The 19,690-nt window shown below is 36.4% G+C and overlaps 1 protein-coding gene across 2 annotated transcripts in view; it reads right to left on the bottom strand.

Moving 5' to 3' along the window:
- Window positions 1-217: 217 nt before the first annotated feature.
- LOC110445144 (protein O-linked-mannose beta-1,2-N-acetylglucosaminyltransferase 1-like) overlaps window positions 218-19,690 on the bottom strand; it is a 48,046-nt gene continuing 28,573 nt past the window's right edge. For both annotated transcript variants that reach the window (XM_021489568.1, XM_021489569.1), the window contains 12 exons: window positions 18,772-18,842; window positions 18,284-18,359; window positions 16,060-16,185; window positions 15,003-15,061; window positions 14,456-14,528; window positions 5,910-6,038; window positions 5,382-5,572; window positions 4,398-4,506; window positions 3,496-3,567; window positions 2,840-2,881; window positions 2,391-2,458; window positions 218-1,799 (listed from right to left, as the gene is read on the bottom strand). In XM_021489568.1, coding sequence (XP_021345243.1) covers window positions 1,739-1,799; window positions 2,391-2,458; window positions 2,840-2,881; window positions 3,496-3,567; window positions 4,398-4,506; window positions 5,382-5,572; window positions 5,910-6,038; window positions 14,456-14,528; window positions 15,003-15,061; window positions 16,060-16,185; window positions 18,284-18,359; window positions 18,772-18,842 — 1,077 coding nt within the window. In that variant the 3' untranslated portion in view covers window positions 218-1,738. The remainder of the gene's footprint in view (window positions 1,800-2,390; window positions 2,459-2,839; window positions 2,882-3,495; window positions 3,568-4,397; window positions 4,507-5,381; window positions 5,573-5,909; window positions 6,039-14,455; window positions 14,529-15,002; window positions 15,062-16,059; window positions 16,186-18,283; window positions 18,360-18,771; window positions 18,843-19,690) is intronic.

Here is a 19,690-nt window from a genome sequence, read left to right as displayed (position 1 = left end):
TCTTCCTGAGGTTGTAGAATGTGGGTCAGAACCGAGGCTTTGACAAAGTTCTCAGCCAAAATTCTACACCCTTGTGCAGGACTTCGGGAAATTTCCCTATCCCACATACCTACATGTGGTAAACTTAATTAATCTTAATTACACACACACACACACACACACACATATATATATATATATATATATAGAATAAAAACAAAAATCTTTCAGATCGTCCGCTAGGCCTTTCTGCCTTCTAGGGCTTCTTCAGTCAGATTGATATATATATATATGAAGTAACTAGTATCACCATATCTCTGGACAAGCAGGCTCCTTACAAGCACTACCAACAGTTATACACACACTGACAACAATACTGGTCTTACTTAAAATTACAATATGCAATATCTAACTGGATCCCAGTAACCACGCAGGTTAATCAGAACCTCAAACATCAGGTGAAACATTTATATATCCCCCAATAGATTTATCACAGAACAAAAAATATACTGAAATGTTCTTGGAATGTTCCTGACATAATGGATTAGAGAGATCTTCCCAAGTAGCTAGGCCACCTTTACAGATCTTTATCATTGAGAGATATCTCCTCAGTAAACCAAACCTAGGATTCAGAGATATCTCCTCGGTAAACCAAACCTAGGATTCAGAGATATCTCCTCGGTAAACCATACTAAGGATTCAGAGATATCTCCTCAGTAAACCATACCTAGGATTCAGAGACATCTCCTCTGTAAACCAAACCTAGTATTCAGAGATATCTCCTCGGTAAACAATACCTAGGATTCAGAGATATCTCCTCGATAAACCATACCTAGGATTCAGAGATATCTCCTCTGTAAACCAAACCTAGGATTCAGAGATATTTCCTCGGTAAACCATACCTAGGATTCAGAGATATCTCCTCAGTAAAGCATACCTAGGATTCAGAGATATTTAAATACTTTATACTTTCAAAAAAAAGAAATACAGAATAATTCCCAAAATCAACAATAAAAGACTTCACACTCATTCCATGTAATAAACGACTACAAAAAAATCTAGATTTCTCACTCTCATCATATAATCATTTTCATATGATCATTAATATCAGAATAGGATAATTGCACTGTGGAACAAGGTATGGCACTTTTCAGCTAGGTAGACAGGTGTTATTATACAGGTACCTATATCAGCTAGGTAGACAGGTGTAAGTATACAGGTACCTATTCCAGCTAGGTAGACAGGTGTAATTATACAGGTACCTATATCAGCTAGGTAGACAGGGGTTATTATACAGGTACCTATATCAGCTAGCTATAGGTAGACAGGTGTAATTATACAGGTACCTGTATCAGCTAGGTAGACATTTGTAATTATACAGGTACCTATATCAGCTAGGTAGACAGGTGTAATTATACAGGTACCTATATCAACTAGGTAGACAGGTGTAATTATACAGGTACCTATATCAGCTAGGTAGACAGGTATTATTATACAGGTACCTATTCCAGCTAGTTAGTATTAAGGTAACTAGATAGAGAAGTTGTTGTGAGTGTACCTAGTCCAGCTCAGTAGAGAGTTATGTCATTATATGACATCACAGAAGATTGTTGATAATACATGTTAGTAAACACATTGTTTTATCATTAACACCTCACTGTTTCTGACTGAAGACACAGGAGTTTCTTTACATACAATGGAGTAATCTGTGACCTCTCAGACTCTAATGGGCAGTCTCCAATCTCTTGTCCAATGTTGACTAGGTTTTCTTGGGTGGTTCTGGAATGTAGATAGGCTTTACAGCAGCTGGCTTCAGGTGTCTGAAAGAGAAGTGAAAGCATTCAAAAACCAATGGCTCACCTCCATTCGTTATAATGTAGGCCAGTCTACAAGAAGATTTCATTCCCCCACGTTAATAATAATATAATAATAATAATATACAACATTTGATATAGCACCCTATCTAGCTAGAATAAGCCACTCTAAAGCGCTTTACAGTACATAGATATACAATGTATACAATTAGCATATACATTGCATATGCTGGAGATATATTGTGTTGTTTGTAGTGGGACTGGGCATCATTTAATAGTGCCACCTCACTTGAATGCTACAACACAGATATCACAACATCCACCCCAGACCATTTTATACTCCACCTAGGTTGTTGGAGTTGTGTAGGCAGGAGAAAAACACTTTCTCTGAATATTCCATGCGTACTACGACTTCGGAGATTGAACCCGGTAGATTGTGTGTAAAGATCGGCTAAATAGTCACAATTCACATTTACCGTAGAAGACTTCAGGATTCAGATATATTCTGTTTCATGTATTATCTACCACCTGAGTTTTTCTAATGATGTGACATCTGTTGTCAAATGATATTCCCCCTAATCAGTGTGTCGTACTCACGCATAGGCTGACGCCGGAACTCCTACCACGACCACCTGACTTCCTTTGATAAACAGTCGCCACATACTCTGTAAAAAGATTACAAATTTATTAGCATTACTGGGAAATGTATTTCCCCTAAAAGATAAGTGGTTTTGCAGTTCTTAACAGCATTGTATAAGTATGTCTAGATTCAGATAGGTACATATAGGTACGATAGGTACAGATAGGTACAGATAGGGAGTTGATTGTAGGTAGATAATACTCTTTGCTTGTTTTTTTTTTTATCAAATTGAAACTAGTGATGAATCAAACAATTACAATGAAACCTTGGTCTACTGACACCTGTATTTGAGAACAACCTGTGTGATACGACAGGATTTGAACATAGTATGGTTTTGATTTTCCCTGTGTTTAACCCCAAGTCTATACTGGCATGTCCGATCAATTGACCCTGTCCTGTTACTGACCTTGTGGAAACCTCGTACATCCAAGTCCCATAAATGGTAGCACTGAAAGATCAAAGGTCAAATATCTTACAATAGATTTTGCAAGTTCCTCTGTGTACATTTTTCATTCTAACCAATTAACTCTAGCAGTAAGTGTCACAATTAACTCTAGCAGTAAGTGTCACAATTAACTCTAGCAGTAAGTGTCACAATTAACACTAGCAGTAAATGTCACAGTTAACTCTAGCAGTAAGTGTCACAATTAACTCTAGCAGTAAGTGTCACAATTAACTCGAGCAGTAAGTGTCACAATTAACTCTAGCAGTAAGTGTCACTTAACTCTTATTCTATCATTTATAGGTAATGGAAGCATACATAGGTATTTTAGCACTGTTCTAATTTTTGTGCTCTTCGTGCTGTAACAATGGAAGTTCCTGTATATAGTTTTCTATAGCATTATTTTGGGTGCGCTAATTGTTCTATGCGCTAGCCTGTTGAAATTCAGCTGTACATTTAAGTTTTAGTTTGCTGAAATAAGTACTTTTGCAGTATTTAAATCATTTACAGAAGAAAAAAAATGCCTGATGATAAAGACTGACAGCCAAAGTGAATTTGTTTCTGTCACTAGCTACCGTGATAGTGTCATGGGGATCGTTATCAGTGATAGCAGTTATTACCTTGGCAAGTTGTTTCCAGGTGACGAAATCTGTTGTTGTATTCATGCTTATATACATCACAAATTTTCCATCCTAAAAAGAGTATTACATGCATTGAAAAATATTGAAGATTTATTGAATATATTGAAGAGACAACTTGTAAAACTGATATTTAAAAAAAAACAATGTTACTGACATAGATTAATTACTGTCCTCCATTCCTGTATCATTCACACTGAATCTGGGAGAATAGGCCCAACAAATCTATTGTGGGGCAATATGGGAGGCCCCTTAGTTAGTTAGTCGCCTACATGACTCCACCCATACGGGTTTCGTTGCACTGTAGGAGGTCAATGTGAGGAAGGCCCCTAAAATGGTCTACTCTTATACCCTACCACTTCCTTTTCTGAACTACTCTCTGTAGCTTTTGTTCCTACTCTCTTTTCTGTTGCAGGATTGTCAGATTTTAAAATTTTACCTATATATCATATAGATTCAACTGGTGAAAGATAAGCACAGGTTGAAAATGGTCTATCTAGGCCTGTCATGTTTCACATGCAATTTATGTCAATTAGCATTCCTGGTTTAACATTGAGAATAGATATAATAATTATATACCAGTTTAAGCAGTGTTTAAAACTCCACTTAACCACAGGTAATGAAAAGTCAACTTGAAAACCTGTATAATTTCTTCTCCTCTTTCTATTTTTTTCATCAAACAGTTCCCCCTTTTTTTTTTTTCAGCATGGTATCCAACTGATCCCAATCTTGTTCTCTAAATCTCATTGGGGATATGAGGGCAAACATTCCCAAATATAAAGAGAGGAAAAACCAACTTCTTTGAAACATACTTTCAAAAATATTAACATAACTAATACGTCAACATTTTTTTGGACAACCAGGTCAAATAAGCTGATGCTCACTGTGACTCGAGGTATAAACTCCTCCGAACAGGCATCTTTGGAATGATCTAGTGTCTTCGCAGATTTTATGAGATTTGTTAGTAAATCTTCATATTCATCTCTTTTCATTCTGAAATGAAATACATAAAGAATCAGTATTAGCATTTAAGTTGATTCATCTCAGAATTTACTGACAAGAAAAAGTTGCTGGTATGTAGAAACGAATCATATAGGGACTACATCAGGGTGACAATTTTATAAATGCATTTATTTTTTATTTATTTTTATTTTCTAGATTTATTCATATTTCTTTCATCTTTTGCATTTCCTTAATAAAAGCAAACACTACTCTTGCTGAAATTTGAATATTTTTATTGTATAGCTCGTTAAAAAAACACCATGCCTTACAGTGGTATTATTCTACAATGTCTATGTCGCTTTCACATTTTCATCAGTGCTTGTATACTAATCTCATACAATTGCTTAATGATATTAAATTGCTATTATTGGTAATTTCTAATTTGAAGTATAGCACTAGCGTATATCTAACCCAAACTCTGACACCTGTAAATTTGTTATCCAGATAATAAGATAATAACTTAATTGTTGCTTGAGTTCCAGGTTTATATTGTACAATTTCTTTTCTTAATAATGTTTTACATTTGTGCTCATTTTCATGTAAGTACAACTGTTGTATATACTTTGTCATCCAGACAGTAATATATTAAAAAATTACAACAAACAAGCTTTATTATGACAAACTTACATTTTGCACAAACTCTTTTTTGATCCTCTTTATACATATATATATTTTGCCTTCGACTTTTGTTTTTGCTTTTTTAACAATATGCATTTATTGTAACGTATGGTTATTGATGCTTATACTACTAACCAATTATTTGTGTTCCCACTTGCTTTGTTTAAAACCTGTACTGTAATCAGTGATAGCTAGAATCCTGAGAAAAATGTGTTGATAATAACAAAGCTCTATGAAACATTCCTTACTTGTCTAAATCTTTTAACTTCACATTGGGTGTCTTTAAAAGTGAATGATTTTTGAAGTAAATATCTTGGAAGTATGGATTCATGTTGAGCCCCTTGGAGCCGAAGTGATATGTACGAGATATATCGGGTATAATACACTCCCGATTCTTCCTGATGTGGTTTGTTCTAAGCCACATATCCCAGTCCCATATCTGAAACCAGAAGAAAATGGATTTGATGGTAAAATTATAAACTTGATAATTATGCCTTTATGTTTTTCTCACAGAATAGAGGTTTTAAATTATATTTAACAGATTTCTCCAATTATTACACAACTTATAGTGTTGTTTTGTAGGACTTGCATACATATCATTTATTCCTAAACGTCATGAGCTGTTCTTCATTATTATTTTTCTATACAGATTAAAAAATACACTGCTATGTATGTATTTCTTAATTAAGGCCTTTACCTGCATGAATAACTAATATAGAAGTAAAGGAACCTCTCCTCTATAACAGGGATTCATTGAAAATAAAATAATATCTCACCTTTTCTGGAGTAGGCCATTGTGATTCTAACTCTCCTTTGTAGAGTTTTCGTTTCAGCAACCATCCTAGCCCTGGCATGGTCTCCACCCGATACAGTAGAGACGGGTCATTACAGGAATGGTTATACCCCTACATACAACAAGGATGTCTTATAGAATCTACACGGTACAGTAGGGACAGGTCCTGACAGGACTGGTTATACCTCTAAATACAACAAGGATGTCTTATACAATCTACACAGTACAGTAGGGACAGGTCCTGACAGGACTGGTTATACCTCTAAATACAACAAGGATGTCTTATACAATCTCCACAGTACAGTAGGGACAGGTCCTGACAGGACTGGTTATACCCCTACATACAACAAGGATGTCTTATACAATCTACACAGTACCGTAGGGACAGGTCCTGACAGGACTGGTTATACCCCTACATAAAACAAGGATGTCTTATACAATCTACACAGTACAGTAGGAACAGGTCCTGACAGGACTGGTTATACTCCTACCACACGGTACAGTAGGGACATGTCCTGACAGGACTGGTTATACCCCCACCACACGGTACAGTAGGGACAGGTCCTGGCAGGACTGGTTATACCCCTACTACAGGTTACAGTAGGGACAGGTCCTGACAGGGCTGGTTATACCCCTACTACACGATACAGTAGGGACAGGTCCTGACAGGGCTGGTTATACCCCTACTACACGGTACAGTAGTTACAGGTCCTGACAGGACTGGGTATACCCCTACTACAGGGGACAGTAGGGACAGGTCCTGACAGGACTGGTTATAACCCTACTACACGGTACAGTAGGGACAGGCCCTGACAGGGCTGGTTATATCCCTACTACACGGTACAGTAGGGACAGGCCCTGACAAGACTGGTTATACCCCTCCCACACGGTACAGTAGGGACAGGTCCTGACAGGGTCCTGACAGGACTGGCTATACCCCTACATACAACAAGGATGTCTTATAAAATCTACACAGCACAGTAGGAACAGGTCCTGACAGGAATGGTTATACCCCTACTACACAGTACAGTAGGGACAGGTCCTGACAGGGCTGGTTATACCCCTACTACACGATACAGTAGGGACAGGTCCTGACAGGTCTGGTTATACCCCTACTACACGGTACAGTAGTTACAGGTCCTGACAGGACTGGGTATACCCCTACATACAAGAAGGATGTCTTATACAATCTACACAGTACAGTAGGGACAGGGCCTGACAGGACTGGTTATACCCCTAGATACAACAAGGATGTCTTATACAATCTACACAGCACAGTAGGAACAGGTCCTGACAGGAATGGTTATACCCCTACTACACAGTACAGTAGGTAGGAACAGGTCCTGAGAGTACTGGTTATACCCCTACATACAACAAGGATGTCTTATTCAATCTACACGGTACAGTAGGAACAGTTCCTGACAGGACTGGTTATTCCCCTACTACAGGGTACAGTAGGGACAGGACCTGACAGGACTGGTTATACCCTTACTACAGGGAACAGTAGGGACAGGACCTGACAGGACTGGTTATAACCCTACTACACGGTACAGTAGGGACAGGCCCTGACAAGACTGGTTATACCCCTCCCACACGGTAAAGTAGGGACAGGTCCTGACAGGACTGGATATACCCCTACTACACGGTACAGTAGGAACAGGTCCTGACAGGAATGGTTATACCCCTACTACACAGTACAGTAGGTAGGAACAGGTCCTGAGAGTACTGGTTATACCCCTACATACAACAAGGATGTCTTATTCAATCTACACGGTACAGTAGGAACAGTTCCTGACAGGACTGGTTATTCCCCTACCACACGCTACAGTAGGGACAGGTCCTGACAGGCCTGGTTATACCCCTACTACACGGTACAGTAGGAACAGGTCCTGACAGGACTATACAACAAGGATGTCTTATACAATCTACACGGTACAGTAGGAACAGGTCCTGACAGGAATGGTTATACCCCTACTACACAGTACAGTAGGTAGGAACAGGTCCTGAGAGTACTGGTTATACCCCTACATACAACAAGGATGTCTTATAGAATCTACAGGGTACAGTAGGGACAGGTCCTGACAGGCCTGGTTATACCCCTACTACACGGTACAGTAGTTACAGGTCCTGACAGGACTGGGTATACCCCTACTACAGGGGACAGTAGGGACAGGTCCTGACAGGAATGGTTATACCCCTACTACACAGTACAGTAGGGACAGGTCCTGACAGGCCTGGTTATACCCCTACTACACGGTACAGTAGTTACAGGTCCTGACAGGACTGGGTATACCCCTACTACAGGGGACAGTAGGGACAGGTCCTGACAGGAATGGTTATACCCCTACTACACAGTACAGTAGGTAGGAACAGGTCCTGACAGGACTGGTTATTCCCCTACCACACGCTACAGTAGGGACAGGTCCTGACAGGACTGGTTATACCCCTACTACACAGTACAGTAGGGACAGGTCCTGACAGGACTGGTTATACCCCTGATGTTATTGATTTGCACATTCAATTTTATTTTCATGTTTTCAGCTGTTTGTTTAAATGATTATTTTTGTAAACAGATACAAAACATGTTCAGGTAATGGTTTAAGTTCTCTTTAATATTTACAATATAATAACTGAACTGTTGCTTGTATTTCAGGTTAATGTTGTACAATTTCCTTTCTTGATACTGTTTTACGTTTGTTCTTATTTTCATGTTAATACGACTGTTGTATCTACCTTTTGATCTAATGTCATATATATATATAGAGTAATTTATTATTTGATTTCATATTTGTGGTTTATCAAAGTTTTAATTTCAGATAAATGATTTGTTATTTGATATAATTTGAGTAATTTATTATTTGATTTAATATTTGCGGTTTACTGATGTTTTAATTTCAGATAAATGAAATATCCTCTCATCTTGTGCTACTGTATGTATCGTAAATATTACTGATGTATATTATCTCTTATTTTTTAACTTTGATATCAAACTACTTTATAAAGCCTTTCATTTTTAATACAAAACCACTTTTTCATAAATTGGGGTATGCCATTATATTAGTACCTGATTCTGTATATATAATTCAGTAGTGTGAAAATAGCCTTAACCTATTCACCCCTTAAGTCACATTTGGACATTACCAAATCAAAGACTGGGCAAGTTCAGTTAAAATATGTAGGGGTGAATGATTTGCAATACTCAATAGAAAACAAGACAATTAAATTGACACTCACTGCAGTTTGTAACGAAGACAAAAAACATTTTATGAAAGGTATAACATTAAGGGACTAGGACACAAGCTTTTGTTTTTTGTTGCCACTTCTCAAAAAGGGGAACTAAATGATCGGTAATAAAAGAACAAAAGGACTTCTTATCCAAATCCTTATTTTGAGTTTATAACAAACAGTGATGATTGGACGGTATTCTCTGACTTACCACTTAACAATTTATTATTTAGCGACATTGAGTATGACTAGCGGACAGAGACGTTATTTTGATCTGATTAACCTGCATTAAAGACATCAACAGACTGACCTGATCTTCATCTTTGAGGTGCTTTAACCATAACAGCAGTTTGAAAGTGAAAATAGCTTTTTTAATATTTTACAACTGAATTTTCCAAACCACCACCATAATCTAAGAAATAAATTTTAAGAACATTATGTTTTGTTGTGTTCCATGACCATGTTTTTTATCATTTTTAAAAATTGTTTCATATTTTGTTAAAGGAATGAGTTGAGAAATTTGTAGAATGTGTTGCTTATTTCCAGCGTCTACTGATTCAAGACGGACAAGGAAAACCAAGCAATCTGTTATAGGCAAAATCATTTGAAAACAACCCCTGGATTCATATTCGATTTACCTTGGTTGCAATATATGCATTCCTGTCAAAGGAATAAAGTGGGACATAGAAATGGTGATTTAACAAAACTATGCTAGTGTCAACCTGGTTTTCTTGCACCTTCATTTTTGTACCATAAACCAGACAGATTTCATGTGGAATAGATAACTACAGCATGAAACTGATGTACTCACAAGGAAAGGTTAATGTACATATACGTATGAAAATATTACAGCGGAATTGATTATATAGTGGTTGCCTGCAGTGGGATAGGAATGGTGAAGTTCTTCGACCCGCAGCTTTTAACAGCCAAAATCTTAGTAACTGGATTATCAGAGCTGACACAAGATCGGGCCTTCTTAACTTTCATCATAACTTTCTGTTCTGTTTTCAAGAACATTCAAAGTGAAATGACCTTGGAACACTTACCCTATATGACCTTGGAACACTTACCCTATATGACCTTGGAACACTTTCCCTATATGACCATGTAATACTTACCCTATATGACCTTGGAACACTTACCCTAAATGACCATGGAACACTTACCCTATATGACCTTGGAACACTTACCCTATATGACCTTGGAACACCTACCCTTTATAAATGGGAAATTAAGGTTACAAGAGACTGGCAGTGTGAACGTTTTTATCGGCCAGGTCAAAAGTTTTGGTCCCATGTTTACCAAAGACTGTACCCAGCAGGAGTGGACTTATAATAAATAATATTTAAATGTACTGCATTCATCAACACAGACCAGTTGACCTGGCTGCCAGCACTAGAGTATCTAGAACCATTACGTACACATGTTCCTACGAACAGGAAATGGCCTTTTTGAACAATACAGATTGATGAGAAAACATTTCCTACATAGATAAAGTAACCTAAACAATCTGCATGAAGATGTGTACACGTAACTATATAAGTGTAAATTATTAAAGTTTAACAGACAGATATGGAAATGGAAGAACATCCAACATAACAAACCAGGGTAGCACCAACATAGCGAAAGGACACAGAAATAACCTTGGACATTAAAAATAATCTATTATACAGTAGTGAAAAGGATTTGTGCCCAAGGGATTTACCGTCACAGTAAGGAAAAGCTGACAGAGAGTGTCTACGTACAATTGAATCTACTTGAATAAACTGGTAAGCATAACTAAAACATTATCATCTATATACTACTGTATACCACCTACCGGTAGCATGATAGTTCATTATCGTTGGTTGTCAGTATGAGAAGAAGTTGAGAACAACTTGAGAACAACTTGAGTAGAACTTGAGAACGTATTTTCTCCATATCCCAGCACTTGAGAACGTATTTTATCTATATCCCAGCACTTGAGAACGTATTTTCTCCATTTCCCAGCACTTGAGAACGTATTTTCTCCATATCCCAGCACTTGGGAACGTCTTTTCTCCATATCCCAGAACCTGGGAACGTATTTTCTCCATATCCCAGAACTTGGGAACGTATTTTCTCCATATCCCAGCACTTGAGAACGTATTTTCTCTATATCCCAGCACTTGAGAACGTATTTTCTCCATTTCCCAGCACTTGAGAACGTATTTTCTCCATATCCCAGCACTTGACCACGTATTTTCTCCATATCCCAGCACTTGGGAACATATTTTCTCCATATCCCAGGACTTGGGAACGTATTTTCTCCATATCCCAGCACTTGACCACGTATTTTCTCCATATCCCAGCACTTGGGAACATATTTTCTCCATATCCCAGCACTTGGGAACGTCTTTTCTCCATATCCCAGAACCTGGGAACGTATTTTCTCCATATCCCAGAACTTGGGAACGTATTTTCTCCATATCCCAGAACTTGGGAACGTATTTTCTCCATATCCCAGCACTTGAGAACGTATTTTCTCTATATCCCAGCACTTGAGAACGTATTTTCTCCATATCCCAGCACTTGGGAACGTATTTTCTCAAAAAAGAATGTCTGCTCGCGCCAGATGACGTCCAAAACCAGAAATAGTATCCACACAAAAGTGATCCGCGTAAGAAAATAGTTCATCATAAACATATCAATACAAAGTTACGGAAAAATATTGTGAGAATAACAACACCATTTCTGGTGCAAATGTGCATATGGTCAAGCCAATGACGATAGGATTGATTAAACACAAATTCTACATAGTTTTAAGGTTCATTGTATTCCTCCGCGCAAAACTTCTATTTGTTTACGTTTGTCGACCATTGCGCTTAGAAGTCATTTGGAAAACATGGTGTTTACTTTAATTTTTTAAATGGAGAAATATATAAGGTAGTAGTATATAGATGATAAATAGTTTATCATACAATATTTTCAGTGTTTGTTGTTTGAACAATTTTCTCATCGCTTGCATGTAGATAAAATCTCGAGTCCACCTGTGGTGGCCTCTCCATTTTATCCATGTGCTCACAATGAGAAAATTGTTTTCACGACAAACCCTGAAAATACAGTGTGAAAATCTATAATTATTACTGTATTACAAATTGTTATTTTTTCCCATGATAATACATGTCTTGGCGAGTTGTATAATACAATTTAAACTAGCATGGTGGTGAAAATTGAAACTGTTTTAAAATAATACCATTTTCACAACAATGCCCCCTTTTTTCTTCTTTTAAATTTTTTAACCAATTCTCAAGTTATTTCTAGTGGCTACTATTTTCACTTTCAAACTACTGTGCTGCTAAATAAAGCTGTCCAGTAAGATGTTTTGCTAGATTATAATAATTATTTGGGAGGTCATATTTAGCATGATTTTTCAGTTACTGTTGCTTCTATGTAAGAGAACGTCTGTGCCGTTATATTGATGTCTATAAATGTGTGTGCAGAAATATTAATAGGTATCTAATTAATTTGGGTGTGTTTCTATCTATATTTAATTGTGTTTTTATATTTGTATGTACATTTTGTACATCTTTCAGAATGTCTTTAGCTACTGTACCCAGATTGACTCACACTTTAGATACTGTACCCAGATTGAGTCATACTTCAGATACTGTACTCAGATTGAGTCACACTTTAGATACTGTACCCAGATTGAGTCACACTTCAGATACTGTACCCTGATTGAGTCACACTTTAGATATTCTGTACCAAGCTTGAGTCACACTTCAGATACTGTACCCAGATTGAGTCATACTTTAGATACTGTATCTAGATTGATTCATACTTTAGATATACTGTACCAAGCTTGAGTCACACTTCAGATACTATAACCAGATTAAGTCACACTTAAGGTATACTGTACACAGATTGAGTCACGCTTCAGATACTGCACGCTTCAGATACTGTACCTAGATTTTGTCACGCTTCAGATACTGTACCCAGATTGAGTCACACTTCAGATACTGTACCTAGATTAAGTCACACTTCAGATACTGTAACCAGATTGAGTCACACTTCCGATACTATATCCAGATCTAGTCACACTTTTTAGATACTGTACCTAGATTGAGTCACACTTTAGATACTGTACCCAGATTGAGTCACACTATAGCTACTGTACCTAGATTGAGTTACGCTATAGCTACCGTTCCTAGATTGAGTTACACTATAGCTACTGTACCAAGATTGAGTTACACTATAGTTACCGTACCAAGATTGAGTTACACTATAGTAACCGTACCTAGATTGAGTTACACTATAGCTACCGTACCTAGATTGAGTTACACTATAACTACTGTACCAAGATTGAGTTACACTATAGCTACAGTACCAAGATTGAGTTACACTATAGCTACTGTACCTAGATTGAGTTACACTATAGCTACTTACCAAGATTGAGTTACACTATAGCTACTGTACCTAGATTTAGTCACACTTTTTAGATACTGTACCCAGATTGAGTCACACTATAGCTACTGTACCTAGATTGAGTTACACTATAGCTACTGTACCTAGATTGAGTTACACTATAGCTACTGTACCAAGATTGAGTTACTCTATAGTTACTGTACCTAGATTGAGTTACACTATAGCTACTGTACCAAGATTTAGTTACACTATAGTTACTGTACCTAGATTGAGGTACACTATATCTGCTGTACCTAGATTGAGTTACACTATGGCTACTGTACCAAGATTGAGTTACTCTATAGTTACTGTACCTAGATTGAGGTACACTATATCTGCTGTACCTAGATTGAGTTACACTATGGCTACTGTACCAAGATTGAGTTACTCCATAGCTACTGTACCTAGATTGAGGTACACCATAGCTACTGTACCAAGATTGAGTTACCCTATAGCTGCTGTCCCTAGATTGAGTTACACTATAGCTACTTACCAAGATTGAGTTACACTATAGCTACTGTACCTAGATTGAGTTACACCATAGCTACTGTACCAAAATGAGTTACACTATAGCTACTGTACCAAGATTGAGTTACACTATAGCTACTGTACCTAGATTGAGTTACACCATAGCTACTGTACCAAGATTGAGTTACACCATAGCTACTGTACCCAGATTGAGTTACACTATAGCTACTGTACCTAGATTGAGTTACACTATAGCTACTGTACCTATAAACTGATTACAATTTAACACAAAATGTCAATCTTTTATATTTTCAAGAAGAATGAAATTCAAACTGAATTATTTGTATTGGGATTTAAGCGATCACTTGGTGGGAAGGAACATAATTACATTTTCAGATAGTTCTGACTTACCTGGTCATTCCAGGCTGATATACAGTATACTGTGGGGTCCTCCTCTAGTAAAAACTTGGTCTGGCTGAAGTAGCTGTAACATAGATTCTCTTACAAACAGAGCACCAAGGTCTACCAATCATACTCAAACGAAATAAGACAATGACATAAAGAACAAATGATTAAAAGTCCATGTTGTTGACCAGGCACATAATTACATCGTCTCAATCAAACAGACAAATAAGTCACACAGCACCTATGGATACTTGGAATTTTGACAATTAGAGTTTTTTAATTCAACAATAGGATCTGAAATTATTTTTTTCTCATTGATCTGTTGTTATGTAGACTATATGACATCTTTAAACAGCAAAATGTAATATCTACAATAGGCATTGTCTTATATTTTAAGAATTATAGCTAACGTTTTCTAATAATTTAAGACTTCAGTATTCATTGTTTGAAAATTGATAAAAAATTGTATATTCAACACAATATGTATTATTTAAATAATATTTCACATCATTTTTATTTAGTATTTATATTTAGTATGACAAAAACTACTTACTTGAAGAAATCAGGGCTGACATCCAAGTCTTCCTCTATAACAATCGCATACTTTGAGTCCTGAAAATCAAAAATATATACACGTTAAGATAAATCTGTACCTCAAGCATGGAAACGGATTTGATTGATAGTGTGCATTGATTTTTGTAGGACTTTTTTCAGGTGAGTTCTGAACTTCCTTTGTTGTTGAGGAAGTCTCTTTACTAAGAGCATTGATTCTGTGCTCAAACCAACTTCTTGTAACTCGCTTAAATCATGTCAATAATCGTTGACTAAATATGAGTTTTTTATTAATTTATAACCGAAACAAGAAATAAGTCCTGACCTCAAACGGTTTCATGAATACGGGCCCAGGTCTCAAACGTATGTGTCTGAAATATCACTGGGTCTGATTACAGTTTATTGGTGTGTCTCGAATAATCTAAAATGCAAGCTAGTTAAAACCCGTTATGTATTGTGTAGCTGTATTGTCCGTGCATGTTGGCTGAAAATTCACTTTGTGAAGGCTGACTTTAATCTCACTACTGTATATCGGGAAATTTCCGTCATGTAAAATATTTTCCCTTCATCCATATAATCTAATTTTGCTCAGTTTCAGCCTTTGCTGAGGAAATACTTAGTAAAGTTCGCTGTTTATAATTACTAATACATATACATTTATTATTAAGTTAAAGCTGTTCTCTAACAGATGGCAAAGTTTAAATGGAACGGGAAAAAATCCAGTATATGTGTGCATAGGCTGACTTTCAACTCTCTAAATAAAGATCAACAATGTATATAATTATGGTACCTAATAGTAGTCACACCGTGTACATGTATGTATGTAAAGTCTTTTTTTTTACACCATGCTTTATTCACCTTCAGTAAATATATTTAGTCCAGATTGATGTAAATTTATCACGAAGAGATTGAAAAGGACTGTAAATTCACTATGCATCAGTTGAAAATGTGTGTTAAATCTCACAACAGAGCGATTAAAAAAAGTCTATAACTTGCCACGTAGAGGTTGAAAATGACTATAAACTCACCACATAGAAGTTGAAAATGACTTGACTCACCACATAGAGGTTGAAGATGGCTGTGAGGCTAGCTTTGTAGTGCTGTGATATCCTGGCGGCTTTAGTACCTAAGGGTGTGTGCTGTATACCTTTGAGGCCCAGGAGTGTGGTGACAGCCAGGGGTTCCTGTCACAAACAAAACAGAAGTGTAAAACCTCTCAGATCTATTACAGGTAATGTGGGAAGTCAACTCGTACTTTCAGCAACAGCAATCATCATCAGATGAATGTGCTGCTAACTTAACGGGGTAGACAGTATACCGTACTCAAATTCTCTTTCCAAGGTTTTCCTTCATATTTTCAGCTGAAGTACAACTTAAGTCATCAAACATTTGTGTTGGGATTGTAATCATATGTGTACACAACTTAATACGATTTTCAAAACTTTTCCTCTATACCTTTAACCCTTTCACCACTGTAGACTATAATGGACTCATCCAGATAAATGTATGGTAGAGTCTACTGCAGTTACCTGGGGGTGAAAGGGTTAATTTGTAATATAAAATATACTGTTTTATGTTCTATGTTTAAGTGAGCTTTCCTGTCAGTTTGTAAGTTGCTGTAATTTTTCCTATGAATATTGCTAACAGTCATCAGCATCACTTTTTCTATTTTAAGCAGGAGCTAATATTACACCAAAATTGATGCATAACAGGTACTAATTGTATATCACAGATATGATATTTCTAATGAAAATGTGTGTCTGCCAATGTAACTATTTTTCATGTCAAGCTATGTAACATATAGCTACACGTTAGTCTGTGGAACTCTCTCAGAGGGATTTGTCTCTCGGGAGTAAAATTCCAGGATGGATGCAAATATGAACAAAAATTCCGCTGCATTTCTTAAGTTGAACATACACAAGGTATTTTCAAGGACAGAGAAGTGCTGAGTTGATTTTCAACACTGTTGCATCATGAAATTACAACAGATTATAAACATAACTTGATTTCCTATTCAAATATATTTCTGAACCTGCAATAAAAAAAATTAAATAACATTCTTCCCAAACTTTTTCGTAGGCCTCATGAGATATTATACATACACTCACCAATCATCATTCCATGCTTTGTTTATACCTATCATAATTGTACCAGACTATTCATTGTAGATTATGCATAACTAAATATGTCTCATTTATTTAAAATTTTATCATTTTCATGACGGGGCTCACATTGATGAGAAAATTCCCAACATTTTACTAAAGACTTTTAATATATAATATAGTACTTATTTAGATCTGTTAGAATAAGTTTATTAATGTTATATTTTTAGAAGCAAGTTTGTATTCCATTACAATATTTAATTTTTTTCTAATATAACCCTTCTATACATCTGCCAATTTTTTATTTTTCAATTCTTGAAAGAGTTACTTCCCTTCCACAACTCCATCTTTCTCAGCAGAACATACATAGATTTATAGATACTACCACTTTTAAACAGCATTTTTAATTTCAGTAAGATATTTAACAAACGTACACGCAGAAAAACGAGGGAAATGTTATTGTATATGACAGAAGTGAAGCTAGGAGGAAGAAAAATTCTGAAGCAGTTTTAACACTAAGCAGTGGTTATAACATAACCACGGCCAATAAATTAGGTTGGGGCCCAACATGTGTTAATCATCACTGATGATAAATTGTCTGTAATATTGCCAGAAAATAATGGTACTGTAGTTTGTCAAATTTGTCTAAAAACTTAATGCTTGAACGTTACTGAATACATCCAAACGGAGATGTACAGCAAGTTAGCAATGAATTATGTAGTCAAGCTGTCAGGGAGGGGAAGTGGAAGGTCATGAGCTATAGGAAATGGCAGTAGATGACTGTTATTGATCAGGCAGTAATATGACAATGTCTACTTTGAGTATCACATATTTTCCCTTTAAATGATTATATTAAAAAGGAATTTATTACAAGACCAATCTGCTTTCCACCCTTATTAATATCAGTGTGAGCCCTGGCACGGTTCTCTACATGGGAGGCCTCCTCGTGGCGAGAACTGGACAGTCACATGACCCATCTCGTGATCATGTGACTGACTAACATCCCGATTCATAGAACATTGCAATTTTCATTATTGGTTTAACTATATCTACTTGCAGGTTTTAGTTAATATGTATGACACCAATTTAATTAACATCAAATTCATGTTTACAATTTGGGATTTTGCTGTGTTTCAATGATGTTCAGCTAACCGTTTATATGATTTATCTCCACATTTACCTCGTAATATCCATCAATAAACACGGTGACCATTTTGGGATCGGCTCCAGGAGCAGACAACATGGTGCGCAGCATTCTAAGGAGAAAAGCAAAGTTTTAACAGTTTCACACAGTAAACTAAGTTTGTTGTAAAGTTTAACAACACAGTGTATGTTATCACTTGTATGATGTAATTGGTGTAACAATTGTTTCTTTACTAACAGCTAGATTGACAGCTGGAGGTACATAATTACACTTGTATGATGTAATTGGTGTAACAATTGTTTCTTTACTAACAGCTAGATTGACAGCTGGAGGTACAAAATTACACTTGTATGCTGTAATTGGTGTAACAATTGTTTCTCTACTAACAGCTAGATTGACAGCTTGAGGTACATAATTACACTTGTATGATGTCATTGGTGTAACAATTGTTTCTCTACTAACAGCTAGATTGACAGCTGGAGGTACAAAATTACACTTGTATGATAAAAGGACTGGTGTCTTACCTGTACAAGTAATAGGGTCGATTACTGGCGATCACCACTACTGGAACATCAGCTATATTGTTGTTTTCCAACTAAACGATTAAATATAAATATGATAGATTATTGTATACCGGTAACTTTTATGGCAATATTATTATTTCACTTTTCGAGTACTTATTGAACTGCCATTAAATAACCAATGCAGGAAAAAATTCCAGTTTCAGGCATTCATGAATTCAAAGGTTAGAGCCAATTGAAATTGCATTCAATTAATGTAATAATCCTGACAAAAATGTGAAACTAATGATGTGAAGAATTGAAGTTGTATAAATGTTCACGTTACCAATGAGATATTTGAAAGAAAATTAATGATTTGAAATCAGTTAAGGTACAGCATTTCCAATTTATCCTCAATCTTCATTCAATTTCATTTCTGTAACCATAGCAATAAGTTATCAGACAGACTGAGATCAGAACTATTTCTTGTACAGACATGTATTCAGTCCAATCTCTTTTCCTTCTTTTCCTCCACCCTCCTATAAAGATTTCTACCACATAGATACATGAGACCCTAAACCACCTTCCATGGGTATATTTAGTTCAGTAAATGAAACAGCAGTGGGAAAATTCAGACCAGGAATCAATTCTGAAATCTCCAAACTCTAGACAGCTACTCTAATCAACAGCACTACTGGGTCACTGGTGATAAACCTGGTTCAGTTCCAGAGCAAGACTTAATCAGCGTCATAATTTATTTCATTACCACATCTAAAATAGATTTTGAAAGCTCAATTACATATAACGCCATTAGCATCAGATCCAAACATTAGCTGAATGACTGCTTGGTAGAGTCCTGCATGACAAAAATCATTATAATATTTATTCGTGTATATCTGTTGTAATGTTTCAGTCCACCATCAACACACACCGATACTGGGGC

Source organism: Mizuhopecten yessoensis, unplaced genomic scaffold, assembly GCF_002113885.1.
Source record: "Mizuhopecten yessoensis strain PY_sf001 unplaced genomic scaffold, ASM211388v2 scaffold2091, whole genome shotgun sequence".
NCBI classification, from domain to species: domain Eukaryota; kingdom Metazoa; phylum Mollusca; class Bivalvia; order Pectinida; family Pectinidae; genus Mizuhopecten; species Mizuhopecten yessoensis.
The sequence above is the reverse complement of the archived record's forward strand: the minus strand, read 5'-3'. Positions and strand labels throughout refer to the sequence as shown.